The 26,729-nt window shown below is 36.9% G+C and overlaps 16 protein-coding genes across 16 annotated transcripts; 9 read left to right on the forward strand and 7 right to left on the reverse strand. All coding sequences in view use genetic code 12, as the record gives it.

Annotated features, from left to right (window-relative positions):
- Positions 1-1,203: 1,203 nt before the first annotated feature.
- Positions 1,204-3,784, forward strand: SPAPADRAFT_155618 (uncharacterized protein; the record flags this gene model as incomplete). Its single annotated transcript, XM_007376588.1, has 2 exons — positions 1,204-1,908; positions 1,972-3,784. 2 exons carry the CDS (start codon positions 1,204-1,206, stop codon positions 3,664-3,666), a joined length of 2,400 nt encoding a protein of 799 aa, XP_007376650.1.
- A 113-nt stretch (positions 3,785-3,897) lies between these two features.
- UTP9 (Utp9p) lies at positions 3,898-6,558 on the forward strand (the record flags this gene model as incomplete). Its single annotated transcript, XM_007376589.1, has 1 exon — positions 3,898-6,558. One exon carries the CDS (start codon positions 3,909-3,911, stop codon positions 5,412-5,414), a length of 1,506 nt encoding a protein of 501 aa, XP_007376651.1.
- SPAPADRAFT_51841 (uncharacterized protein) lies at positions 5,460-6,529 on the reverse strand (the record flags this gene model as incomplete). Its single annotated transcript, XM_007376590.1, has 2 exons — positions 5,460-5,466; positions 5,490-6,529. 2 exons carry the CDS (start codon positions 6,527-6,529, stop codon positions 5,460-5,462), a joined length of 1,047 nt encoding a protein of 348 aa, XP_007376652.1.
- A 168-nt stretch (positions 6,559-6,726) lies between the features above and the next one.
- Positions 6,727-10,038, reverse strand: NUP159 (FG-nucleoporin; the record flags this gene model as incomplete). The annotated part of the gene is made up of 1 exon (XM_007376591.1): positions 6,727-10,038. The coding sequence occupies one exon, from the start codon at positions 10,036-10,038 to the stop codon at positions 6,727-6,729; it is 3,312 nt and encodes a 1,103-aa protein (XP_007376653.1).
- Positions 10,039-11,416: 1,378 nt separating this feature from the next.
- Positions 11,417-13,482, reverse strand: SPAPADRAFT_62484 (uncharacterized protein; the record flags this gene model as incomplete). The annotated part of the gene is made up of 1 exon (XM_007376592.1): positions 11,417-13,482. One exon carries the CDS (start codon positions 13,436-13,438, stop codon positions 12,788-12,790), a length of 651 nt encoding a protein of 216 aa, XP_007376654.1.
- Positions 11,571-12,614, forward strand: STD1 (Std1p; the record flags this gene model as incomplete). The annotated part of the gene is made up of 1 exon (XM_007376593.1): positions 11,571-12,614. One exon carries the CDS (start codon positions 11,571-11,573, stop codon positions 12,612-12,614), a length of 1,044 nt encoding a protein of 347 aa, XP_007376655.1.
- On the reverse strand, positions 13,454-15,054 carry SEC61 (translocon subunit; the record flags this gene model as incomplete). Its single annotated transcript, XM_007376594.1, has 1 exon — positions 13,454-15,054. One exon carries the CDS (start codon positions 15,004-15,006, stop codon positions 13,567-13,569), a length of 1,440 nt encoding a protein of 479 aa, XP_007376656.1.
- Positions 15,055-15,281: 227 nt separating this feature from the next.
- SPAPADRAFT_62486 (uncharacterized protein) lies at positions 15,282-16,007 on the forward strand (the record flags this gene model as incomplete). Its single annotated transcript, XM_007376595.1, has 1 exon — positions 15,282-16,007. The coding sequence occupies one exon, from the start codon at positions 15,349-15,351 to the stop codon at positions 15,775-15,777; it is 429 nt and encodes a 142-aa protein (XP_007376657.1).
- A 220-nt stretch (positions 16,008-16,227) lies between these two features.
- FBP1 (fructose 1,6-bisphosphate 1-phosphatase) lies at positions 16,228-17,349 on the forward strand (the record flags this gene model as incomplete). Its single annotated transcript, XM_007376596.1, has 1 exon — positions 16,228-17,349. One exon carries the CDS (start codon positions 16,275-16,277, stop codon positions 17,304-17,306), a length of 1,032 nt encoding a protein of 343 aa, XP_007376658.1.
- Positions 17,350-17,502: 153 nt separating this feature from the next.
- MRR2 (Mrr2p) lies at positions 17,503-20,457 on the reverse strand (the record flags this gene model as incomplete). The annotated part of the gene is made up of 1 exon (XM_007376597.1): positions 17,503-20,457. The coding sequence occupies one exon, from the start codon at positions 20,436-20,438 to the stop codon at positions 18,972-18,974; it is 1,467 nt and encodes a 488-aa protein (XP_007376659.1).
- SPAPADRAFT_140457 (uncharacterized protein) lies at positions 17,527-18,975 on the forward strand (the record flags this gene model as incomplete). Its single annotated transcript, XM_007376598.1, has 1 exon — positions 17,527-18,975. The coding sequence occupies one exon, from the start codon at positions 17,527-17,529 to the stop codon at positions 18,973-18,975; it is 1,449 nt and encodes a 482-aa protein (XP_007376660.1).
- A 1,034-nt stretch (positions 20,458-21,491) lies between the features above and the next one.
- SPAPADRAFT_51848 (uncharacterized protein) lies at positions 21,492-22,256 on the reverse strand (the record flags this gene model as incomplete). The annotated part of the gene is made up of 1 exon (XM_007376599.1): positions 21,492-22,256. The coding sequence occupies one exon, from the start codon at positions 22,254-22,256 to the stop codon at positions 21,492-21,494; it is 765 nt and encodes a 254-aa protein (XP_007376661.1).
- A 126-nt stretch (positions 22,257-22,382) lies between these two features.
- On the reverse strand, positions 22,383-24,055 carry SPAPADRAFT_62490 (uncharacterized protein; the record flags this gene model as incomplete). The annotated part of the gene is made up of 1 exon (XM_007376600.1): positions 22,383-24,055. One exon carries the CDS (start codon positions 24,048-24,050, stop codon positions 22,689-22,691), a length of 1,362 nt encoding a protein of 453 aa, XP_007376662.1.
- TIM8 (protein transporter) lies at positions 22,397-22,666 on the forward strand (the record flags this gene model as incomplete). Its single annotated transcript, XM_007376601.1, has 1 exon — positions 22,397-22,666. One exon carries the CDS (start codon positions 22,397-22,399, stop codon positions 22,664-22,666), a length of 270 nt encoding a protein of 89 aa, XP_007376663.1.
- A 75-nt stretch (positions 24,056-24,130) lies between the features above and the next one.
- SPAPADRAFT_56625 (uncharacterized protein) lies at positions 24,131-25,081 on the forward strand (the record flags this gene model as incomplete). Its single annotated transcript, XM_007376602.1, has 1 exon — positions 24,131-25,081. One exon carries the CDS (start codon positions 24,131-24,133, stop codon positions 25,079-25,081), a length of 951 nt encoding a protein of 316 aa, XP_007376664.1.
- On the forward strand, positions 24,913-26,651 carry SPAPADRAFT_72581 (uncharacterized protein; the record flags this gene model as incomplete). The annotated part of the gene is made up of 2 exons (XM_007376603.1): positions 24,913-25,069; positions 25,122-26,651. One exon carries the CDS (start codon positions 25,278-25,280, stop codon positions 26,391-26,393), a length of 1,116 nt encoding a protein of 371 aa, XP_007376665.1.
- Positions 26,652-26,729: the final 78 nt, after the last annotated feature.

Genomic DNA, 26,729 nt, shown 5'->3' on the forward strand with positions numbered 1-26,729 from the left:
TCCAGCAAAATATTTCGAGATAGACCATGACAATTGGGCTTAGTAGAACAAAATATCATGACATCATAGAGAACACCGTGCTAGATGAATAAACAAGTGTAAACCGTATAATGTTACTGATGCTTATGGATTAGATCAGCGTGGTTATGTACTATTACCAGATACTCCGGGGATTGGAATTATACAATGACATCAATTACAAAAGGGGGGGGGGGGGTTCAATTTAGGCGTTGATGTACATCGAGAGAACTATGCAAGAGTCACGCCTGTAATTTCATTGATTTGAAACTTACAATGCTCATTGTTTTGTTGAATGAACAATTTGAATTTACTTTATCAGATTCGATCGTGCGGTAAGGTGAATTAATCAACTGAGGTTGTTAAATAGACAGTTAATAAGAAACATTTCTTGTTAAAAATTTTTCTAAACACGACAAGGCTTGTAATATATTATTGTTCAACTCTTGTCAGAGTTCCTCATAATGATTAAAAAGTAAATAATTCAAGCTTGGAATTTTCCTAAATAAAGATACACCCCACGTGAGCACTAATGGTAGCCTTAGCATCAAATTAGAAGGAAAACAAAAATCCAACCTTAACATTCAAATTTACAGAAACAGAACATTCCAAGACCTAGTATGATTCAATAATACATCCTTTCGTAAATACCCCTTATTTAAAAGCTTGCAGTTTTTTGCAGCATCTTAGGTACGCTGGTTTTGGTCCAGTGGATCTAACCATTCCTGCATATACCCATATCCACGTACACTTTTTTTTTTACACACGGTGCGGACTATCTTTGTCAACCACTTTATAGTTAGTGGTCGTAATTATCGATTGATCAAGATATAACCAAGCATGCAGGAGGAAATTTCCAGCGAGAAGATACTTTCTCACAATAATGAAATTCAAGACGTGATTGATGATTCTCCGGATTCTAAACTTGTTGACGAAACTGAACTCGACACGCCAGCCGTGCTGGGCAAACAACAGGATGATCAACATATAAAGCAACCTATTCAAGAATCACTGAATTTAATACACGACGGGGAATCTGAAACGGCAGTGAATACCCAGTCTGGAGATGAAATATCCAAACAACACACGGAAACAGCTGCTGGGGAACAACCACTTGATTCACAGAATGTATGTATTGAAACACCAGATGAAATACCACAAAAATTGCCAGAAAGTAATGGTGAAATGGAGATAAAACCATCTTCCCCTACTCATTTAGCTTCTCCGGATGAAGTTGAAGATTTAATATCTTTAAATGAGCCCATAGCAGAAGTTATTGCACAACAGAATGAAACAAAAGATGAATCACAACAACTTGATAGCGACGAAGTTAATAATGATCCCGCAGTCACAGCCCCATCTGATGAAATAACTCAAGAAGAAAAGATTACACAACAGGATCAATCAAGTTCTGAAGTTGGTGCCGTTCTCCAACCAGTCAAACAGGAGCCTATACCGGATCAATCACAGAAAACCGAAACAGAACAGGATACTGAACAAAATCTTCAATCTGAAAATGCCCCTGACGTCAAAGTTCAAGTAGATTCAATAGACCAGACCTCTCTGGCTTTAGGACCTGAAGCTACCGAGAAAGAACCGGAACAAAACAAAGAATCATCAGACCCAGCTCAAGAATCCGAAAAGAAAGAGCCAGAGCCACAGACAGAAACACAGACAGAAACAAAAGCTGAATCAGAACCAGTACCCAAAAAGCCAGTTCGTAAGCGTCTTACATTACAAGAAAGGTTGGCGCAAGCTGCTAAAGGAAAATCTAAAAAATCAACAAAATCAAAATCACCTTCTGCTGAACCTCCAGCTTCGACTACTGCCACCCCTGCTCCTCAACCCGTAGTTGACACAGTTATACCCGAAGAAGCCCCAGTTGAGATAGTAGAATCTAACGAGGAAACCAAATTAAAGAGTCCAGAACCCATTACATATGAACCTCCACAGGCTTCTCCACTGGCCGTAAGTTTAACTACCGTCAATCCATTTGAGAAGGAACGCGAGGAATTATTAAGGAAAATTTCTGCCCAGGAATCCATGATTAAGGAATTGCGTGAAGAAGGTGAATCGCTTTCTCATAAAGAATTGAAGTTGAATGATACCATCAAGAAATTAAAAAACACCAATCTACAGTTGGAAGAAAATTTACAAGATTATTTAATCAAAAGTGATGAATCAAGCTTAAAATTACAAGAATTCCAAGAATTCTTGCGTCTTCATAAATTTAAATCATTTGATCAATTTAAAGAAAAGTTTGGTGAGCTTAACTATAAATTAGCCAATACGACACAAGAATTGGAGCAAGCCAATGGTTTACAACAAAAGTATTCTGATCTTGTACTTACACATGAGCAAGAAGTTTCATTAAATAAAGCAACGGTTAAAGAGCTTAATGATTTGAAAATTCAAATTGATATTATGAAATCACAACATAGCCTTGAATTGGATTCCAAGGAGAATATTTTGCAAGATTTGAAGAATGAATTAATGTCAGCTAAGCAAAGTTATGGTAGAGAAATTTCTCGTCTTGAAGATAAAATTGAAAACTTGCGATTAGAACAAGAGTCAAATGTGACTATTTCTGAAACCAGCGATGAATCCGACAAAGGTAAGATTGAGGAGTTTATCAAGCTTTCAGAATCGCATCATAATCTTCAAAAGCAATATTTATCATCACAACAGAATTGGAAGGTAATTGAATCTAATTTATTACTAAAAATTGATAATTTGACAAACACGATCGAGCAGCTTAAGAAGCAAAAGAATAAATTAACTCAAGACTTAACCAAAGTTAATAATTTATTAATTTCCCTGGACAATGAAGTTAGGAAATTAACACAAGAAGTCACTACACTTGAACAACAAATTCAGAACCATGAGCTAAGTATTAAGATCAAGGAAAACGATTTTGTTGAATTGCAAGATAAATTTGATAAGTTACAACACATTTATAATCAAGATCGTGCTAAATTAAACACCAAGATTGAAACATTGAACGACACAATTGAAAAATTGAAGGAACAACAGAAATCAGCTAGTGAATTACAATTGAATTTGGATAATTCAACCAGACAAATTTCATTGGGCAATTTATCAGCAGCAAGCTGGAATGATATAAGGTTTGGAGAATCATCGACTACACCAGCCATAAATCGAGACTTTTCAGGTATTTACATCGACAACAGTCGCAACCAATCACTGACTTCATTCACGGAGATCGGCGTTGAAGACGGATACGATTTACGAGGAGAACTGGTGTATAATCACCTTGGCAATATCCCTACAAGTTCGCACAGTAATAATATTCAATTGGTGAATAAGATGAGTTCAACTATAAGGCGGTTGGAAATTGAACTCAACACCTTGAAAGATGAATATAGTAAATTATCCATGGATAAGGAGAAGCTTGAACAAGAGTTGTTTGAAAGTTTGAAGTTGAATGATGAAATGTCGCAAATGAATGTTCAAATAGATGAGTTGAAGAAGCAAATACTGGAAAAGGACAGGAAGGAGCAAACTATGCTTGAATTGATTGGTGAAAAATCAGAACAAGTTGAAGAATTAAAAGCTGATGTTTTCGATTTGAAAGAGTTGTGTAAACTTCAAGTGCAGCAAATGATTGAGATTCAACAAAAGAAGTAAATATAGCATATACTGTACATATTATTATTGATGTAAAGTAAGATATTTTGTTATGTAAGTTTTCAAAATGTTTATTTGATATTTGCAACCAATTTGGCTGCTTGACAAAAAAAAAAAAAAATAATAAAAAAAATAAAAAGTAGGAGTCGTGCGCGATGTTCAAACATCTCATCGGTTTGTTAGCTGAAAAAAAAATTAAGTAAAGTCTTCAAGTACTCCAAGCTAATTACTACACAACAACCATGAGATTCGCTGTTCAAGAAGGTGGTAAATACATTGCATGTTCAATATCCCGTCATGGAAAGAACGAAATTAGGTTTTACAAACTTTCACAAGAAAATGAAACTGTCACCTCGAGTGTAGCCAACTCGATATTCCTTGAAAATTCAATCATAGACATTATTTGGAGCACTTCCGTTTCCAAATCACCCAAAAGAAGAAAGAGAACATCTGAAGATACACCAGTAGACATTTCAAACGACACATTAATTGCTCTTGACGAATCAGGAAATTTAATTGTATTATCTCCATTACTGAATAAACCAATCAAACAATTCACCACCAGGGTCCCAGGCACCAAATTAATCAAGGCCGATAATTTCATATGGATAAAGTCTAAGGACAGTCTTATAAAGTACTCGAGTGATGATGACACAGTTATTTCCATTCAAGTGCCATCTGCAACTACTATTGAAGTCTTGCCAGGAAAAGCACCCCATGTTGTCCTCAGCGATGGTTCCAAATTATCCCTTGGTAAGATAGTTAAAAACAAATTTGTTCAAGAGCATGAGCTTGAAATCAAGGGTGTCACCCAAATTATACAATCTAAAACAAAACCAGATTTACTTGCGGTGTTAGCGGACGAGTTATACATTGTCAACTTAAAGGACCTTGACCACTATACTAAGATTGAATATACCGGAAACGCGACTGTGTTGTCCACTGTATCATATATCGCGGAAGAATATATCCAAGTATCAACCCAGGAAAAAGTATACTTGGTCAGATTTGGGGACAAGCAAGTTTCCAAAACTATTACCACCAACAATGTTACCGAACTTTTCACCCATGAATCAATCTTGGTTGGTGCATACAAAGATTTAAATGATGTTGAAATTAGCGATATTCACTGGATATCTGATAACGAAGGAGAAATCATAAACACAGAAACTACAAAGTCATCTTCGTCATCGCTACCAAACGCCAAGATTCATATTCCTAAAATTACTGCAATTAACAACGTTGAATATTCACAATTGTTGGAAACTTTACTTGAAAAATTGAACTCTACGGAACTCAACAAGAATTCTATTGTGAAATTATGTTCCAGCATTAATAACGAAGAAACAATTAAACAAACCATCAAGGCATTAGTGTTTGACCAAGTAAGCAATACTAGTATTGAAAAATTATATTCCATCATAAGCAACGAAGTGTCAAAAGACTGTTCTATAAACAAATCACTCGGAATCTGGTTGAAATGGATTCTTTTAACTTATGGGGGGGTCATTGCCAAATCTGACCAATCAAACTTAAAGAACTTACAAAAGGAATTATCTTCTGGGCTTGAACTTTTACCACATTTAATTGTCATTCAAGGAAGATTACAACTTTTAACATTACAATCTGAAATTAGACAAAAAGTTATTGATATAGAAGAAAGTACTGAAGAAAAGGATATTGTATATGCAAATGGTGAAGGTGACGATGACCTTGAACCTGAAGTGGTAGATATAGATGTAGCATAAATAGTATTTTAAAATATATCATTTTCATAAGGACAGTTTATACTGCTATGGCCTTCACGTTCACATAATCCACACCAATCATTTTTACCTGAACTTGGATCAACTGGAGTTGACGATTGGTAAATTGGTAGCTCGTCGCTAGTGCTAGTAGACATGGCAAATGGTTCGCTGCTGGCACTTCCATGGCTACGCTTTAACTTTTCAACTTCTTGTTCCAATTGTTTAATCTGTTGATCTTTAGATTGTAATTGTTCATGATACATTGAATCCAATTCATCCAATTCTTTTTGCAAGTTTAAAAGATTATCCATTTTAGGTCTTGATTCAAGTTCGCTTTTCAAACTGTCTATTTGTTTTTGTAAACCAGAGTTGTTTATATCCACATTACTGACTTGTTTCAGTAATAAATTCTCAATATCTTGTTCAAGTTGGACAATTTTCTCCTTGGCTTGGGCAAGTTCTTTGCTTGAATTGTTGGGTAATCCAGAGAGGGCCAATTCACTGTTCAATCGTTCAATTTCCTGTTTATAAGAGTTACACTCAACTTCTAATTCATGAATCTTGACTTCAAACACCTCAATACCGTCTTGTTGAACTGAAACCAATTCATCCATGGCAGCCCTCCATTCCTGTCGTTGCACTGCAAATTGGTCCAATCTTTTGTCCTTGTCTTGAATTATTCGTTTTAAGCTGGAAATTTCAGACTCCAATTTAGCAATCGTGTCGTCGTTTGTGTCTCTCCTCCTTGGTTCAGGGGTGCTACTCCCAAGTTCAGGTGTAAGTTGTCTTCTTTCTAGGACAAACCCGCCGATACTGCTCCGATTCGACATTCTGGAAATGTTGACACTGGAACGTTCAGGTATTCCTGGGTTGGCCGTGCGTAATCTATCGTATGGCAAAAACAATCCACTTCCGGGAATCTTGACATGGAAGTATTCGATCCCATTCACGAACCCTGAATTTTTACCTCGCGTTGATGCTAAGTTGCCATGGAGTTCTATTCCAACGAAAACCCCAGATTTGCCCTGGATTTCTCCGATATATCTGACAGTTCCATATCCTGGAGGAGAACCTGGTATAGACACGTTTGTTCCTATCAATTCTGATGCTGTCATTGCTGGTGTGGTTGTAACAATCCCGATTCAGAATAAAATATTTTACATCAACAAAAAACGATAACAAAAACTAAAATGTGTACGAGCCGTAAAATATGCGGCTGAAGGGTTGAATCGTTGCAAGATGTTATACAAATGCACCATCCAGTGGTGCCTACGTGCTAACCTTGTAAGAATTATATATATACAACATGAAGCTACTGATTCATAAACTTAACTGCAGTACTAGAAGGTTGGGTGCGTCTTAATCTTTGTACTAATTTCAATCTCGGAGATGAAGTCAATTGAGGCAATTCAACTTTATTATCATCAACTTCCAACTTCTTAATCTCTTCCTCTAATTTATCAATTGATTCGCGTTGGTTTTGAATTTGAGAATTGATTTGGAATACAACTTGTTCAATATTGTTCAACGTTTCACTGTTTAATGAATTCACAGCCTTGATTGGCATGATCAATGAGTATAATTTCGATTCCAATGTTTTCACATGGGCTAACTTCTCCCGTAAATTCATTTGCATCAACTCGTTTTGAATATCCAATGGTCGATGCTTGAGTGCGTGGCTCTTGGTATTGTCAGTATCCAATAATGCCAATCTACTGTAAAGTTTATCAAGTTTAACTTTCTCATACAAACATTTTTGAACTTGGGTAGATAATTCATCAACTTGGCCCAATTGCTTGGATAAATCCAGCTTTAATACATGTAATGGATCGACTAATTTTTCAATTGTTGGAGTCAACAAATCTCTTTGAGAAATTCGTTGAACATCAGACAAATCAGCACTAGTTGGAGAGTCGTGATCTTGTATGAATTGTCCAAGCAATTGAATATTGGCTTTCAACACTGATAAATTGCCTTGAGTAATATTGACTAATCGTGAAATTTCATCACCAATGACATTTCCCTGTTTTGGAGTAGGACGAGTCAATCCATCAAACACAAGGAACTCGATTGGTTCAACTGGAGCGTTGATTTCTTCGGGCGTCTCGGCTTCTTCTTCGCTAGTTGATAATACATCATTGGACAATGCAAGTTTTGATTTTGAAGGGATTGTTGGTTGTTTCTTGGGTAATTCAATTACTGATTCGGACTTTAATTTCATTTGAGAAATCAAATCAATTGATTGTCCAATTTCTTCTGATTCACCTTCTTCGGATAATTCTTCTGATTCGCCTTCTTCGGATATTTCTTCCTCTTCTTCGGTTTCCTCTGAAAAATCACTAACATCCTCACTTTGTGTTTCCACTGGGGCATTCTGTGTTAATTTAGCAAATGGTGATGCTAATGATTTAACTTCTTCACTGGCTAATGATAATTTACCAAAATTAGAGAACCCTGGACTGGAAAGTTTTTCTGAGCTCTCGAATGTTGGTTGATCCTTCTTTGTCTCTGGAGCAAATGAAACTGGATTAAAGACACTCTTTGGTTTTGATTCTATAGGTTTATCTTCTTGACTTGGTTGTTCAAAAATGCTCTTCGATCCCGAGAAATTGCCAAAAGCAGACTTCTTGGCATCCTCTTTAGGTGCATCCTTTTGAGCAAATATATCACTAGGCCCCTCTTCCTTTGTTAATTTGGCAAATGGAGAGTTTGCCGGTTGCTCATTTAGCTTACCAAATGGAGAGTTTGTCAGTTGCTCATTTAGCTTACCAAATGGAGAGTTTCCCGCTTGCTCATTTAGCTTACCAAATGGAGAGCTTGCCGGTTTCTCATTTAGCTTACCAAATGGAGAATCTGTTGATTGAGAAAAGATATCTGTCTTACCTGATCCAAATGATGCTGCAGAAGAAGAAAACTTAGCAAAGTTAGAATGGGCGGTATTCTTTGCTGCTTGAGGAGTTTTAGTCATATTATCAAATCCATGAGTTGTGAATGAACTTGGTTGACCAAAACTAGTGGATCCAAATGTGGTGGGTCCAGATAAAGGGTTCGTAGTATTCTGTTTTCCAGGAATGGTGGTAGTTTGATTTCCAAATGGTGATGCGGTGTCACTAGTCTTTGTTTGATTTCCAAATGCCCCACCAGTTAAACTCTTGCCAAAGTTACTGCCTCCAAAAGCACCACTGGTAGCAGCAGCCCCGAAACCCTCTGGTTTAGCTTGGCCAAAACCAGTACTTCCAAAATTATCGGATTTTTGACCAAACCCACCAAATCCAGTTGCTGGTGAAGTGGTGGAAGGTTTAAATGCATTGGCAGAGGAAGATCCAAATGGGTTTGCACCCGATGACCCGAATGGGTTTTCAGCAGAACCGAAAGGATTTTCCGGTTGAACAGTAGTGGCTTCATTACCTTTAGATGGTTCATTAGAAACTGGTTTTATAGATGGCGCACTCGCAACTGGCTTCGCATTACTTTTCAATTTCTTTTCATAATCAATTACTCTTTGTAATGACACCTCGTCATTTATCAAACCATGTTTATGAAATACCCAATAGGATATTAGCTTTCCGGTATCCAAAAGAATGTACACCTTAGGCAACTTGCCAGTAACCGAATCAACTCCTGGGCATGGCTCAGCCACTTCTTTAGACAATTCCAAGGAAATACCAATCCCTACTGGTGAACAATCGTCATCGGTTTCTTCATTCATGGGAAACTGGGCACGATAAATATCTTCTGAGTATCCAATTAGTTCCAAGGTATGCCCTGATAAACTCAATATGCTTAATTCGGTAGCTAAGGACGAAGTAATGAAAGAATACAGGTATGATTCAACCCATTCATTAATGGTGGACGTATAATATGTGGCAGTTCTTTCCACCATTCCAAAGGGGGGAGCAGTATCAACATCCATAGGAATGTAATAGTCCGGTTTATCTTCAAAAACATATGACTTTATATCATGTTCAAAATCATCCAGGGTGATGTCGTAAGTAACTAAAAGATATTGGTTGAATGGGAACATGCTTACAATGTGTGAGTCTTCCAGTGGTGGGTCATCAAATTCAATTGATTTACCAGCTAAGGTAGTGGTATCATTGTTTAATGCATATATGTATGATCCATCTTGTTTCCAACAATAACTGGAGACATTGGATGCAATTAAAGTACTTGATTTATCGTCACACAAGTATAATTCGTTGTCAACAGTCAAACTCAAAAATGAATCAGTATAAGGCGACGGCAATATACTTTTAATATCCTTGTTTAAATGAGGGTAATATTCAAGATGGGCAACATCACCAATTTGGTAGGATGATACTGACAATGTTTGAATTCTCAGTGTGTTAACCACAAGTAATCTGGAGCTATTAAAATGAACTTGTGTAATTGAAAGTGCATCACCTATGGATGTTGATTTGTCAAGCTTATCTAATGATACTAACTTCAATTGTGATATATTAGATACTGCCAATAATCTTAAGTCATTATTCACAGCAAGAAGGTTTAAATCTTGACTACCATGGGCTGATAAATCAATCGGAGTGTCAAATAGTGGAATTTCATGTTCAGGTGTATCTAATTTAAACCCTAAATCTTGTGAGATGATTTCCTCAACTAACATTGTGGATAGGATTGTATTGGTTGTAAGAATTAGGATTGATTTGTTTATGTAAGTGATGCTAAAAAAAATTGAACTATACCAAAAAAAACAATTGGGCATTTGTACACGACCTTTTTGTGCTAGTCGTGGTAGTGCTACCAACTGTGGCAATACTGACACTATCTTTTAAATAGAAGGTGCTTCTTTCTCTACGCAGATACCAAATCTTAATCGTGCAGTATTTTGTAATGCTGTAAAGAATAAAATTTCTGGTCAGTCAGCTAAGTCAAGGACTACCCAGTGCGCAAGTTGGAAATACTGCACTGTTTATTTGGTTAGAGGTGCTTGTTTTTATTGGGAGGTGGAGGGGTGGTGTTATTCTAGCTGCACTTATTAATTCATTTGTTTAGGGGCAATTGCGTGGATGTACCCTGTCTATGTTTAACTGATTTGTGTTTGTGTTTCGTTTTCGGGTTTGCTGCTTGATTAAGGCTTGACCAGATTGTTATAAACTACATTGAAGATAAATGTTGTATGCAAGGCGAAAGGGTTTGATCTGTAAAGGATCTTTAAGCTAGAAGAGAAATAGTTTAATCTAATTATCGGTGTTCAAATTATACTCATACTATATCTAGGTAGTCTATTGCAGGGATCTAATAGATTTTCCGAACAAAAATTAGTCAAAAATTAGTCAAAAAGATAGCACAATTATACCAACGATACGAGTACAGCATGATTATTATAATATACAGAATGATTCCGCTGATCCGACTACACAACACTCCCTTTGAATGAATCATCACCTTTACCCCACCCCAAAAGTCTTACCGCAAGTTGTTTCTTTTGATAAAGCACACGATTTATTTTCTTGCAGTTTAGGTCTTGCTTTTTTTCCGGCGGAATTGAAAGTGCGGGGCTCCATTGCAGAAATTAGTTTTTCCGAATGGTACCGAGAATTCTAATTATAAGATAACTTAGTGTAACTTTATTGAAATTGGGGTGAAATTGGGGGAGAATGCGTGGTGACAACAAGGGATGTGGTTCTGACACAATATTACACTATGAGAGGAATGTAAAAATAGGTTTAACTAACTAATACTGTAGGCAGGAAATGAATGATAATGTGCTAAGCCGGTGACTTATCGTCAACAATAACAAACGATCACCTCGAAAAAAGATATCACTAACCTTCGTAACTGCCTCTACCTCTACGTCTGTAGCAAGTCAAGTTCGGAAATTCACCTAGTCACGCTTGGAAACGTTTTTCCACTTTTGTGCAATCAATTTCTTTTTTTCCCATTGTGTACCCTTTTCTTTTTTGGGATTAAATTTTCCGCCCTTTCTCAAGGGAAAACCAAAAAAAAAAAAAAAAAAATTTTTAAATATAGGAGTGGCTCGTAGTATTAATATCAACATACACATATATATATTCATAGTTTATATCCAGCAACACAATCCATCAATATATCAACTTCATATAACAGTACATAAGATATTTATCATCTATTGCATATATACACGTTGGCATACTCATAGCATAACATACGCACACCATGTACGGGTCACCCTTTTCAAACAATAATCGTCTGAAGACGCTGACACCATCCCATTTTAGAGACAGCGCCAGAAATGCCATCTATCAACAATTACCACCGTCAGTAATAACATCACCTCCTGCAAATGGAGGAGCAGGAGGAGGAGGTGGAGCAAGCGGCGGTGCCGCTTCAATACGATCGGCCCCGCCATTAAACCACAACAGCAAGTATCAAATGTCGCATCGAAGTTCGTCATCAAGCATATTCTCCAGCATATCGGGAAAAAGATCTGTCCGGTCAGCTCCTTCCATATATTCTAGCTCCACCGCCACCATACCAGAAGATCTGGAACCAATATCGACCACGGTGGAACAATTAGTCAACGATATTGCCTTGCATGAGTCGCATTTCCAACAGCAACAACCTAGTGAGAAGCCGGTTGTAGGAGACGACCTCGATCCAGAAGAAATGTACAAGATATCACTTGGTTCGGACTTACAATATCAAAACGTCAGTGAATCGTTAATTGATTGGAATTTGAATGTTACTCGCTGTAAATTAATAATTACCCAACTACCAGTTATATCGACCATACCTGATTTTCAATATAATCAAAATGCATTACCACAGTTAATTGGTGACTTAGCCAGTTCATGTCATATTGTATTAATACAACCGCATATATCCGACAAGGAATTAATCTATACCTTGTTCACATCCAATTTATACCAAGAACATAACCTCGATACCAGTTTTAAGAAATCAGTAGCAGAAATATCCGTTAAGCAATCCCGATTATTACAAATAAATAGCGGCAAGGGAATAAGCCAACATCAACATTCATTTTTAAAGTTCAAATTTAAAGAAATTGCCATCCGGAATTATTTAATCAATTTGGCCGCTGCTGCTACCACGGCTCATGAATATAAATTAAGATTAGACCAACTAAAGATGGAATTAAGAACTATCGAAGGCAAGAAAGTCAAGTTATCTAAAGAAGATAAGAAACAATTGTGGGAAAAGGTTCGTCTGGATGTTTTCCAACGAGCGGGATTGGAGTAGACTTATAGCTATGTAACGACCCTTCTATGTAATGCTAATCAACGACAATTTAAATGCATAACTATTGCAATGTAGTTTTATACTCTACGCAACAACCAAAGAAACTTATAAATAGAACAGGTTAAACCAAGTACAGCCATTGTATTAAATGCAAATATATACCGATAAACAAGTTAAAACTTCTTTCTTTGTTTCTTGATGTTTTTATAATGTCCCTTTTTACCACTGGTTTTTGCCAGTTGAATCTCAGAGTATTTACGCTTGAAATATTTCTTTGTGTCATCATCATGCAAGATTTCTTCAACCAAGGTAGTCCCTCTTTGCTTTCTCTTTAATCGGGAGTAGAACTCGGCATTACCTTCAACAATAGTCCCCATTTGGAAATACTTTGGTATCTCCCATTTATCCTTCTTATAATGTCTCTTTGGATCTAATGCGCTTCTCTGTTTTATGACTTGTAAGTCACGTTTTATCTCAGGGGTGAGTTCGGGTTGCTTCATATTGAACCATCTGCTGTCTGTTTCCTGCTCCTTGTTGTCGGTCTTGACAGCGGTTGCTACGGGGTCGTATATCCTTATAACATCTTTTTTCTTGACAACTTTCAATGTGTCTTCCAAGTTGGATTCGATTTTAGGCAAGTTCTTGATAGAAGTTTCTATTTTCGTAAACTGATCGGATTCTTCTGCTATGGTCTTTCCCGATGTTTCCTGCTGTAAATTGTTGAACAACTCATCGAGTGAAAGCTCAGTGTAGCATGTCTTGTTCTTGTCTGAATGATACGATTCAGTTTCCGAACTTTCCAATATCGTTGGTTCTTTAGACATGTTGCTGCTGCTGCTGTATAAAGTTACTGTATAAATTTTACTATGTATTCGATGAGCTAAACGTGAGATTTTTTTTTCTTCTTAAACTGTACTGTTTACAACAAAATGCGACTAATACAAAAATACAACTAAATACCATCAGAAAAACCAGAAACCAAGTTCTTACTGAATCCACCTTCCTTAGCAGCCAACTCGTAATATCCATAAATTGTGGTGACGGCTAAAAGTATAGAAGTACCGGAACCCAAAGTACCCATTAAATCACAGGCCACTGACAAGGCACCAATGGTAGCACCACCAAAGGCAGCGGCAGTAGGAATAATCTTCTTTAATTCTCTATAAGCAGAAGTTTCTCTATGACCGGCAATAACCAATCCTTGTTCTTTGAATTGCTTGGCAATGTCTCTTGGAGAGGTACCGCTGACTTCAATCCAAGTGGTGGAGAAAACGGCACAGGAAACCAAGACAAAGGCAATGTAAATGGTGGTCTTAATCGGGTCTAATAACGCTTCAGTTAATGAGAATGGTGGTTGAATATAATAAGCAATACCGCTGTTGGCATACAATTGAGAAGAACCTGGTCTTGGTTCCCATGATCCCAACAACTTGACAAACAAGTTGCTTGGCCATCTCATGAATAATAATTGGGAAATAATGAAAACATTGGAACTCAAGGCACTTTGCAACATAATTGGAATATTGGAGGTGTAAAACAATCTAATTGGGTAAACTCCATAAGAACCTCTTTGCTTGGTGGATTTAATTGGCAATTCAATTCTGAAACCTTGCAAGTAAACCACAGCGAAAAAGACAAACAAAGTTGCAAAAACTTGAAACATGTTTGGCAAGTTTGGTCTATAGAAAGATTCAATCAAGGCTCTTCTCTTATCCTTTCTGGTACCAAACAAGTGGAACATGGCAACAACAGCACCGTCAAATTCAGTGCCCTTGGCAGAAGTAGAGGTGGTTGGAGCAAAAGCCTTCCAGAAAACTTGTTCACAAGTGTTGGTGGCGGTGAACAAGGAAACACCACTACCTAAACCGTAGCCCTTTTGTAATAATTCATCTAAAAGAATAACAATAATACTGGCGAAAACCAATTGTAAAATCAATAACAAACAAACACCAACTCCCAAGCTCTTTGGAGGTCCATACATACCAGTCAACACGTACACAGTGGCTTGTCCGACAGCCAACAAAATAGCCAATAACTTTTGACCAACCTGGAAGTTTTCTCTGTCAGTTTTATTACTCATGTCAACCAGAATTAACTTGGTACCTTGTAATAATTGGAAAAGCATACCGGAAGAAACAATTGGGGAAATACCCAATTCCATCAACGTACCACGGTTAGAAGCAAGCATCATTCTCAACCAGAACAATGGATCACTGGAATCGGAGGATACAATACCATATAATGGGATTTCCGACATGACAAGGAAAATCAACAATGTGATGATGGTCCACATCACCTTTTGTTGAAATTGAATCTTACGTTCTGGAGCAATCACTTCTGGAAGAAATGGTGAGAATGGTTTCACCAAATCCAATACACGAAATCCACTCATTATTTTATTCTATATTGATTTATTAGAGAGGAATTGTTGTGGTGTCAATTGGGGAAAAGAGGAAGAAGAAGGTTAAGATTCGTAAGACTTGTTTTTTTTTGGCTGCTGTTCTGATCCCCCATAGTCGGTGGTTGGAAAAAAAAAAACTTTAAAATTAACACGTCAGAATTATAGACTTGCAGGTTACCACAATTGTACAGATTGGACCTGGAATTTTGCTAGTTTTGTTATTTTGCAGGTTAACCATCTTGTACGGTTCTATTTTTTTTTTTTCAACAGAAAAACTAGAAATATATTGCCATACAAAACCCTCTGCATCTGAATAGCATACACAAGTAAGTCATGTCTAACGATTGGGCAGCTAAGTTAGCTATCAGTTCATCCAAATCAACCAACATACCCCCACAAAACTCCCAGAACGCAAACAAACCCAAAAGAAAGCAATCAACTCCTCCTTCGAGTGGATCATCAAATAAACCAACGCCAGAAGTAGAATCTAGATTCAACTCATCAGAAGTATTGGACTATCTCAATTCCAACCATACTAAGTACCTACAATTAGCCAAACAAGATAAAGAAGGGGAACAGGTTAAAATATACCGATCATTAGAAGCTTCATCGCAATGGACCACCACTACAAAGCCAGTAAATCCCAGTGGGAAATATAACGCTAAAGACGTAATTAGAAATAAATCGGGAACGACTAATAACACATTAGATTTATTATTTGAAATTAATAGATCGATTTATCAGCAGAAGGAATCAAGGTGATACCGAGAAATACCACATATTAACAAAGAAAGCTTACTTCGGATGGACCAGCCTACGCTTGTGTTCCGATGGGTGGGAAAGAAATAACTGTGCACGCGCTGAGTACAAAGACGAGGAAGGAAAGCTACCTCCACCAACCCACCCGGGAAATTTTGTTCCTTCAGTCCACACCCACACGGAAGTTTAAAACCGTTCGCAATTTTTTAGTCATCAGTTAATAATTAATACATAAGAAAAAAAAAAAATAAAATAAATAAATTTTACAATAGAAAAAAGTACCCCGGGGGTTTCAGGATAAGTTCGGACGAAATTGTAAATTTTTAGTAAAGATTTTGTGCGGTTGGTTGCGAGTTTTTTTTTTTTTTATGGGGTAATTTATTCCAGGGCCAGATATAAAAACCTGATAACTCCCTTTTTTCCTATAAAGTTTTTCCAATCTCCTTCTTTTCTATTGGATAGTCTTTTCCTTTTTCACAATTGAACATAACACACTCAATATGACCTCCGCTCAAATTGCCGACTCAGTCGCAAAGCAAATGAATGTCGAAACCGACATTATCACATTAACTAGATTTATCTTGGAAGAACAACAACATGTTGCTCCAAGTGCCACTGGTGAATTATCGTTATTATTAAACTCATTACAATTTGCATTCAAATTTATCGCCCACAATATCAGAAGAGCCGAGTTGGTTAACTTAATCGGGGTTTCCGGTACTGCCAATGCTACCGGTGACACTCAAAAGAAATTGGACGTTATCGGTGATGAAATCTTTATTAATGCCATGAGATCTTCCAACAATGTCAAAGTTCTAGTTTCTGAAGAACAAGAAGATTTAATTATATTTGAAGGTGGCGGTAAATACGCTGTTTGTACCGATCCAATTGACGGTTCCTCCAACATCGATGCCGGGGTTTCTGTCGGAACCATTTTCGGTATTTACAGATTAAAGGAGGGTTCCAAGGGTTCCATCAACGATGTTTTGAGAAAAGGTACTGAGATGGTTTGTGCTGGTTATACCATGTACGGTGCTTCTGCTCATTTAATGTTGACCACTGGTTATGGTGTCAATGGTTTCACTTTAGATACCCAATTAGGTGAATTCATCTTGACTCAGCCAAACTTGAAGATACCAAACACCAGAAGTATCTACTCGGTCAATGAAGGTAACTCGTTCTACTGGCCAGACTATGTCAAGAAGTACATTGAAGATTTAAAGAAACCTCAAGATAACGGCAAGCCATACAGTGCAAGATACGTTGGGTCTATGGTTGCTGATATTCACAGAACTTTATTATATGGGGGTATTTTCTCTTACCCTGCTGATACCAAGTCTAAGAACGGTAAATTGAGAATATTATATGAATGTTTCCCCATGGCCATGTTGATGGAACAAGCTGGTGGACGTGCCATTAATGACAAGGGTGAAAGAATCTTAGATATGATACCAAAGGGAATTCATGACAAGAGTGGTATCTGGTTGGGATCCAAGGGTGAAATTGAAAAGTTTGTGACTTATATTAAGTAGATCTAGTATATATGTATTTAGTAATGACATTATTAGTTGTTTCCCAATTCGGTGGAACATGCGCGCCGCGCATGTCGGTAATTTTCGCAGCATTTTTTTTTTTTTTTTCTTTTTCGTTTGCCTCATACGATTCCGTCACACCCCCAAAGAAAATTCAGATGGGGAAATTATGTTACAACCAACCTGTTCTTCCGATAAGGGAGATAACACAACCAAAACCATGCACAAACCGACTTATCTCCATAGAATATCACACAAGATAAAGAGTTATCTATCCCGTCACATCTCCCTTAAAAACCTTCGAAAATTAGCATTTGTCATATCATTAATATCATGTCTCGTTTCAGGTTCTATCTTGCTATTTTCCTTGTTTACAATATCATTCCATGAGGTATTGGGGTTAAGCTTTATGCAAATCAACACCATCGCCTCGTTTTCTGCATGCGGAATGTACTTTTGTCTACCTGTGCTAGGGTACCTTGCTGATTGTTATGGCCCAGCATTATTGTCATTGTTTCTGATTTGGTTTTTCTGTCCAAGTTACTTGATTAACAGTTATATCGTATGCGTGCTTCGAGAGCAACCAGTACTGAACAAGTACATTTATGCATTCTGTTTCACATTTTTTTTGATTGGGTTAGCGACAAGCTCGCTATACTTTTCCAGTTTAATCACCTGTGCCCGGATCTTCCCCAATCATAAAGGCTTAGCCATATCGTTACCAATCACTTGCTATGGGTTCTCAGCATTGATAGGATCACAAATGCTCAAAATAGACTACTTTTTAGACCAAGGACAATTGGACTTGTACAAGACATTTAGATTTTTCGGCATACTTTACTTTGGCATTGGCGCATTGAACTTTGTATCTAGTTCAATAGCAATTGTGGAACAAGAATTGATATTCAATTTAGAAGAAGAGGAATCACCCATAATACCCGATGAATGCATGAGTGTTGATGAAGAAACTCCGTTGGCTCCCGTGATGTCAAGACGTTCTTCTATTGAACCACCTAACCATCATCAGAGATTCATACAATTCTTGAAGGATAAATCGGCATGGCTATTACTTGTATCATTAGTTCTCAATATTGGACCCATGGAAAGTTATCAAAACAATCTTGGATCCATCCTCAAGAACATAACTCCCGGGGCCGACCTTTCCGATCAAGTAAGTCTAATGGCCACTGCATCAACAGTAGCTAGACTTTTAGTCGGAGGAGCATCTGATTACTTGGCAACCAAGGGGATATGTCGAGTATGGCTTCTTATTGTCGTCATTTTTATCGGAGCAATTGGTCAATATGCAAATGGGGTATTGGACCCAAATACACCTGTGAATTACTCCCTCATCGCCATGATTAATGGGGTTTCGTACGGGGGTATGTTTACATTGTATCCTACTATTGTTGCATCCATATGGGGAATTGACATTATGGGATCCACATGGGGATCATTCATGGTTGCCCCAGCCACGGGATCAATCTTGTATTCTTTGTTTTACGGACACAATGCCGATTCAAGATGCACAGGCAATGCCCGAGGATTGTTCAACAACTGTTTAGAGAGATACTTTACATTCACTTCTCTTGGGTTAATTACTAGTTGTGCGTTGGTTTACATTGTGTGGAAGTTTATTTGGTATAAACGAGGACTATACATTTTTTAAGTTATAGATTGTGCAAAATTAATATCATTTACAAATAGATCGAAATCAAATGTGATTGTACTGTTATTATTGTATTTTGATTTGTCAATCCAAGCACTGGTGACTGTCTCTTCAGTAAAGATCTTCTTGATTTGATGCCATAAATTATCTCGTTGAATCTCTTGAATTAGTTCTTCTTCAGATTCGTTGCCAAATGGAGTTGGGCCAAACTTGTTGGCTCGAATACACCCTTCAGTAAGTGTAGTGATATGTCTGATATCCTCCAATGACATATCAATGACAGCTTCCTTGACAGCTTTTGATTCATTATAATTAAAAATCTCCAAATTATCATCATACAACCGCAAAATATTCATGTGAACTTTAGAAAGAATCCACGAGTATTTGTACCGATCGCCCAATATCCTGGTCATTCTTAAATTGCAATATGAAAAAGTCTTTAATGCAGCATCACTATCTTCAATTGTCTTGGTATATTCCAACAACGAGTCGTGTTTAAACCTAGCGGGGTTTCTCTTGATTTCGTACAAAGTCAGAATGAACCTGCTTCTAATACACATAATGATTAAAAACACCACATGTAAATAAACCTGTAAAATCAGGGCAAACATAAGTGAAAATCCATTGCCTTCAGTATTCATTGCCTGGTAGGGAAACTCTTTCATATCAACCATAACTATCTCAAGAACCTTGCGGAAATAATACATTTGTAATGGGTTTTGTTGGGCTTCATAATACAAGTACAAATTATAATGGTTATAAACCAAATACAATTTAACAAATAAAAGGATTCTCAACTTGAGCAAATCCAAGAAATTATCACTCTTCAATCCTTGCTTGACTGTACCTAGCAATCTCTGACAGAGCACCTCGAGCTCGGAAATTAAACTGGTGACTTCACTAAGTTTGTGTCCTCCCTTAACTCGTAGGTGTATTCCTGTTAACTTATAACAAACACTCAAAAGTGCATCGTACTTGGGGAACGACGTAATGATATCTCTTTCTAAAGATTTATCTTCAAGATTACAGCTGACTTCCTCATACGTAGGTAACTGAGTATCATAAGTGGTTGGGTCAGTTGATAATGTTGTTCCCCAAATCATAGAATCAAGCACATCTAATCTGACGAGGACATGCCAAATCTTTCTTCGCAAATTAGCCTGTCTAGGAGTTGTAATTGTGAAACAAGTAGGATCACGATTCAATCCCAATGAATAAGCTAATTGAACAATTGTACCCATAGATATCTGGGTTCTGCTACCAGACGTAAAGTTTTCAGGTGCCCATCCGAGATACACTCTAAAAAGTAACCCCGCTTGCAACACAATCAAAGGTTGTCTTCGTGACAAGTCAAACTCCTTCATAATTGTAGAAGCTGCCCTAATAACATCGAGGGAAATTGGATAGTCAACCAAGTTGGAACTACCTCTCGTAGTGAAGTTGAATAAAGTAAGATGTGCCATTCTGAGGATAACCAAATGCATGGCCAACGTAGCCAAATCACCAGGAGATTCCACATTAGGTGCTTTGAAAAGGTACTGTCCTCCAACTTCTTCACCAAGCAATCTCTTTAAATCGTTTCTAAAGTCAAGTTCATCAAGAATTGGCACAAATGGATAAATTTGTTTAAAGAAAATATCTAAAAGTGCTTCATTTACAGCTGGAGGTGGAATTAAGCGGAAATATGAACTCATGGGATCGGATATATCGATATCGGGAATAAACACAAATCCTTTGTTAACACCAGAATAATTAATTATTGTTTTTATTTGTGACATGGGGATGCCACAAGCAACTTGCAAGGTGGGAATATATCCATTTCCATAAATCAACCTCGACTTGATAGATAAATCATCTCGCTTTTCATCAGTCAATTCAAGAAACAGTTGTCCCATATTGAAATACTGAGGGCGTTTGCTCATCGTTTCAAACAAATAGTTCAAGACCAATCGAGATCCCGGATCACGTCGCATCAAAAACAAATAAGGTAATGGCCGATGAGATACCAAAAGTGGCTTTTGATCACCTTTTTGAAACCCATAATTAAAGTTAATTTCATCGGTATCATTAGCAATAGGGTTATCTCCGGACTTACAAATAGGTACACTGTGTTCAAATTTGGGTTTCTTTTGCAAAACTGAACCTTCCAAATCAGCAATTTTCCGTTTAATTTCCATGATTTGTCTCAAAGCCTCATCAGATGGGGAATGTGGTGATGTGGCCGCTGTGGAGGGCAGTTTCTTGTCTGACAATGTATATGTGCATGGTTTATGGCGCTTTATACATGATAAACATGGGTTTCCCCGATCACATTTGGTACGACTGGTTCGACAGACATCACAACTGAGGATAGCACGATTGCGTCGTTTAGTCGGAGCTGACATGCTTGGGTAGTTGAAGTAATTTTGTATTGAAGCTCCGGATTTAAGTCGGGTGTTTTGATTTTTAAATGCGCTGATTTTTTTTTGTTTGTTTGTTGATGTCGGATTTTAGGGGCGTGGGGTGTGGTGCACGACCTACTCAATATCAAAGCCTCGTAATTTGACCATAGCCAGGTCGGAATATTTGAGTAATAACATGTCGTTTTTGACAAGTGTGTCTATAAAGAACTTGATATGGCTGTATTCAGGAACATCAACCCAGTCACCCAGCAATAATTGGTTAATAAGCTTGGTTGTCTGTTTCAATTGTTGGTTTAATTGGGATTTATCAATTATTCCGGTATCAGACATGGCCAAATACCTAGTAATAACCCGCTTCAACAGTCGTTGTAGATCTCTATGTAGGTTACCAGCTTGAATGAGTAGATGTTTGATTGAAGGTGTGAACTGAAAATCCTCAATTTTAGAATTCAATCTGTTGATAGTTTCTTGCTTATCTTGTTTGTCTTTGGCAAGGAAGTCTAATATCTGCTTATACTCCGATATTAATAGTTCGATTGGCTCGGTTTCAACGGCAGACTCCTTTAACTCACGCGTATTCCTGTCTATTAACTCACTAAGAATAGACGAAGTGGCTGCAGTACCAATAGTATCATTCTTGTCTGGAACATACGGTATTCTTTCATATGAATCATACATGGCAATAATCTTCTGTTCTATACTTGCACTCTCTTCATGTTGTTGTAAATGATTTATGGCAACATCTGCCTGTGTGATAAATTGGTTGACACGTTGTATATCTTTTTGTAACTTATTGAAGTAGATTTCGTCTACTGGTGGCTCTCTAGATACCGCAGTATTACTTACGACAAGGTCAACTAACTGTTGTTTCTTTGACATTGTATAGTTCTGGTTGTCTCTGAATGTAAACAAACAAGACAAATCAAATCACCGAAAAATGCGAAAGAATAAGCAAAAAAAAAAAAAATCTACAATTTTTCACTAGTACCATAAGAGGTAAATACTATTACAGCCCAACCATGTCTTCACTTAATGCAGCTGCTCTTCAAAATCTTGACGAGCCATCTCGTAAAGAAATCATGCAATTTATAGAATCTGAACAATCCAAGTCAAAAGTCCAATCATCAATCCACGGCTTTACCGATATGTGCTTCAAGAAATGTTTTAAAGATGTTCCAATAACCAACGGTAGTTTGACTTCTAATGAAGAATCATGTCTTAAGAATTGTTTGAACAGATTCTTGGATACTAATATTAAAGTTGTTGAAGCCTTACAAACTGGTCGTTAGAATAATTTTACCTGTATATATATTAATAAATTGGTATAACGAGTTTGGTCAAGTCTTGCCACTCTGTGTAGGTGTCAATATCCTGTGATAATTCTCCAAATTGGGTGATATTTTCGGTCATGCAATCTATAAGTTGTGCTTCATCTTTAAAGTGTTTTATCCGTTTGTATAGGATACCATATGCACCTAGTAAGTCAAATCTATAGCTGTATAAAATTTGCTTAAACTCAGACGTGGATGACTGGAAGATGGTTATGATACGCGATTGACAGTTTAATGCCTTTGCTATGACTTGTGGTACTCTTTCACAAATGTTTATATTAACGATGACTTGATTCAAGGTATATAATAACTTTGATAAACAAATAGTAATGTCCGTATCAAGCTTCTCCAGCATAACAAGAACCTGATCGAGTAGTAGTACTAATACAGGCTCGGTAATTTCCACTTCACTGGTAAGTAAGTGATTCACATTGGATATAATTGTGCTAATCAACTCAACATAGTCCAAATTAGTACCGTAAGTTGAATACACCTCAATTAAGCATGGATAAGCTTGGCTCAAAATCGGCAATGATCTGTCAACCAGAACACTGGGAGGAATGTAAACAAGGCATTTACTTAGTGATTTGCTTACTTCCTTAATTAATCCGGAATTAAATTTAAAGTGTGAAGATTTTGATAGTAAAAATTGTAATAGCTGACATGCATGAGTTTTAATCTCTATATCCAGTAAATCAAGTAGATTTAATATAAAGGAAATTGTAAGATTGAACACTTGGCTACACCAGCGATGCTTATCAGTGCTAATCTCTATTAAAAACCAAGCTTGCGATAAACTAATTGGATATGCCTTGAGTTTTTCAATTTGCTCCAGTGAGGATATTTCGCTAGCTACTGAATTAAATCCTAATCGGGGACGGAGTCCACTTGAACTTCTTTCCAGTTTAACTTGTTGGATATTTCTCTTGTATTCATTTTCTATAAAGTCTTCAATTATTTCGTTGGGCATGTTTATCTCTGTTATAATTGATGTGACAATTTGTGAATTGATATTGTTGCACCATGGAACATTTGGATTTGAGTGTAATGATAAGGTATAAATTAGTTGCAAATCAGTATGATATTTAGAAACTCGAAGTAGACGTAGATAGTGGTAATATTCTTCCGAACGCTTGTAGGTTTTGTCTACTTTCAAATGTCTTTGTAATTCATCCGAGATATCAGTTGGGCATTTGGTTAGTAATGCTTCCAACTTCAAAGTCAGCTCATCAGTTAACACGTCCAATTGAGTTGATATACTAGAAATAGCATCTTTTATATCCAAAACACCAGCCAATGCTGTTTCTATTTGTTCAGATGTCAACCTCAGTGTTGTCGCCATTGAATAACCAAAAGTGATTCAAGATTTTTTTTTTAAATTCGCAATGGAAAATCATATTTATTATCAACTCCACACAAACAATGCCACTACGAAGATTACCAATTCAAATCTCTCACGAGATTAAACAGGCACTAACTGATAAATTAGTACCAGTGGTTGCTCTAGAATCAACAATAATTACCCATGGCCTTCCATTCCCGAAAAATGTCGAAATGGCATTATCAGTAGAACAGACTCTCCGCCAGAACGGGGCCATTCCTGCCACATGTGCATTTATAAATGGAATCCCTCATATTGGGTTAAACCATGGTCAATTACAACAATTGGCCGAATCTAAAGCAACAAAAGTATCTCGACGTGATATTGGACATGTCATGGCTAATAAATTGAATGGAGGAACAACTATTGCCCTGACAATGATACTTTCGCACCTAGCTGGGATAAAAGTGTTTTCTACCGGCGGATTAGGTGGTGTACATCGAGAAGGACAATTGACAATGGATGTTTCTGCAGATTTGACTGAATTGGGAAGAACTCCAGTAAGTGTGGTTTGTGCTGGACCCAAATCTATTCTTGATATTGGATTAACTATGGAATATTTAGAAACTCAAGGAGTTTACGTGGGGACCTACAATGAGGAGAACGAGCCGAATATTGAAATTCCTGGCTTCTACTGTCGCAAATCCGGAGTATTATCCCCTTATTCTTTCAAGAGTTTCACAGAAGCTGCCTCTATAATCCACAATCAGAATCGATTGGGATTAACTTCTGGAAATGTGTTTTGTATACCCCCACCAAAAGAATCTGCTTTAGATAGTGAATACATTGCAGGAATCATAGATCAAGCAAATGAACTAGCTCAAGTCCAAGGTATATCTGGAAAACAATTAACGCCATTCTTGTTATCACAAATTGCAATACAAACCCAAGGCAAATCGGTTGATTGTAATTTGAATCTAGTTTATAATAATGCAAAAGCTGGAGCTGAAATTGGCAAAGAATTACTTGCTCTTGAAAAGGTATGTTTTTGAATGCTAATCTTGGAAATGCAACTACTAACAAATTAATCAGCAAGTAACCACTCATATACCAGAAGTCTTAAGTAAAGAGACACATATATTAACTAAAGGATCTACCGTTTCCAGTGCACCTGAAACTCCAAACAAACCTGCTAGCAAGAACGATTTACTAATCATTGGCTCGATAGCTTTAGACACGGTAGCTAAAATGAACCCAGGTTCAAAATTACAAGATTCAAATCCAGGAACAACTACAAATTCAGTAGGAGGAGTGGGATTTAATATTTCATTAGCAAGCAAATATGGTTATGCTAATTCGAAATTGATTTCACAAATAGGAAATGATTTTGCGGGAACCTTTATTCTTGATAAATTGAAACATGAAGGAATAGATACAAGTGGGATTACTTTGGCTAATGGTAATACTGCTCAGTATACTTGTATTCATGATTCAGCAGGTGAATTAGTAGTTGCATGTGCTGATATGTCACTTATCGAACAAGATTTTTCAGAAAATATCATAAAGGAAATCGAGTACAATCAACCTAACTTAATTGCAATGGATTGTAATTTATCACCAACAACAACGTGCAAAGTATTATCATCTAGTTTATCAAACATAATTCTTGAGCCAACGTCGCACATAAAAGCTAAAAGGATAGCAGAATTCAATCTTCAATGTTTCCCCAATAATAAAATCCAACTTATTACACCTACGATCCAAGAATTGAATTCAATATATGAATCATTCCAATCAAAGGGATACTTTAATGATTTAGATAATTGGTTTCCTGTGTTGGATTCCTTCAACATTAATTCCAATTTCAGAGACAAATTAGACAGAATCAATACACCAACTATAAAAGATCTTCTAGCACAAGGAGTATTCCAACAATGTTTCCATTTGTTGCCATACTTTCAAAACATTTTAGTTAAGCTAGGAGATAAAGGTGTAATACTAATCAGTTTATCTACAACAATCGACGACTACAAATCCATACCAACAACATCACAGTACCGGCCAGAGATTCTACTCACATCTCAGGGAACGAAACTTTCACAAGGTCGCATGGGAATCTCAGTCGAATACTTCCCTATTCCGCAAGAAAATCGGAACTTGGATATAGTCAATGTAACAGGAGCTGGTGACTCTTTTTTTGGATACTTGGCTGCTTATTTATCAAGATTCAATTGGTTAAATAGTGAAATCACTTCAGTTGAACAAGTTTGGAATAAATGGGAGTGTATTTATAAATGTCAATTGGCAAGTGGTCTTTCATTGGTCAGTACTAATGCTGTAAGTGAAGAGATTTCAAAGTTATAGAATGATTGTATTAGTTTGGTTTTTGCAACCAAAGATTAAAGTGTAAAAGATAAATACGAGTGGTACTGGGACAACATATCTCGTATATGCATGTCGTAACAACTTGCGCAAAATTAGAGTTGCTAGTTTACAAAAGAGCATGTAGTTGTCGCCCAGTACAATTTGACCTATTTTAAGATTGTTTCTACCAAGCCTCCCATTTGGTTCTTTCAAAATTAACACTGAAGAACATCAATAAATATGTGACATTACCAAAAACGAACTTGAATCTACCCAACAAACATAAACATTTTAAGTCAAATAGCGTTTTTGTTGGTCGTGTAGATCTCCTCAAAA

Source organism: Spathaspora passalidarum, assembly GCF_000223485.1.
Source record: "Spathaspora passalidarum NRRL Y-27907 unplaced genomic scaffold SPAPAscaffold_5, whole genome shotgun sequence".
Classification (NCBI taxonomy): domain Eukaryota; kingdom Fungi; phylum Ascomycota; class Pichiomycetes; order Serinales; family Debaryomycetaceae; genus Spathaspora; species Spathaspora passalidarum.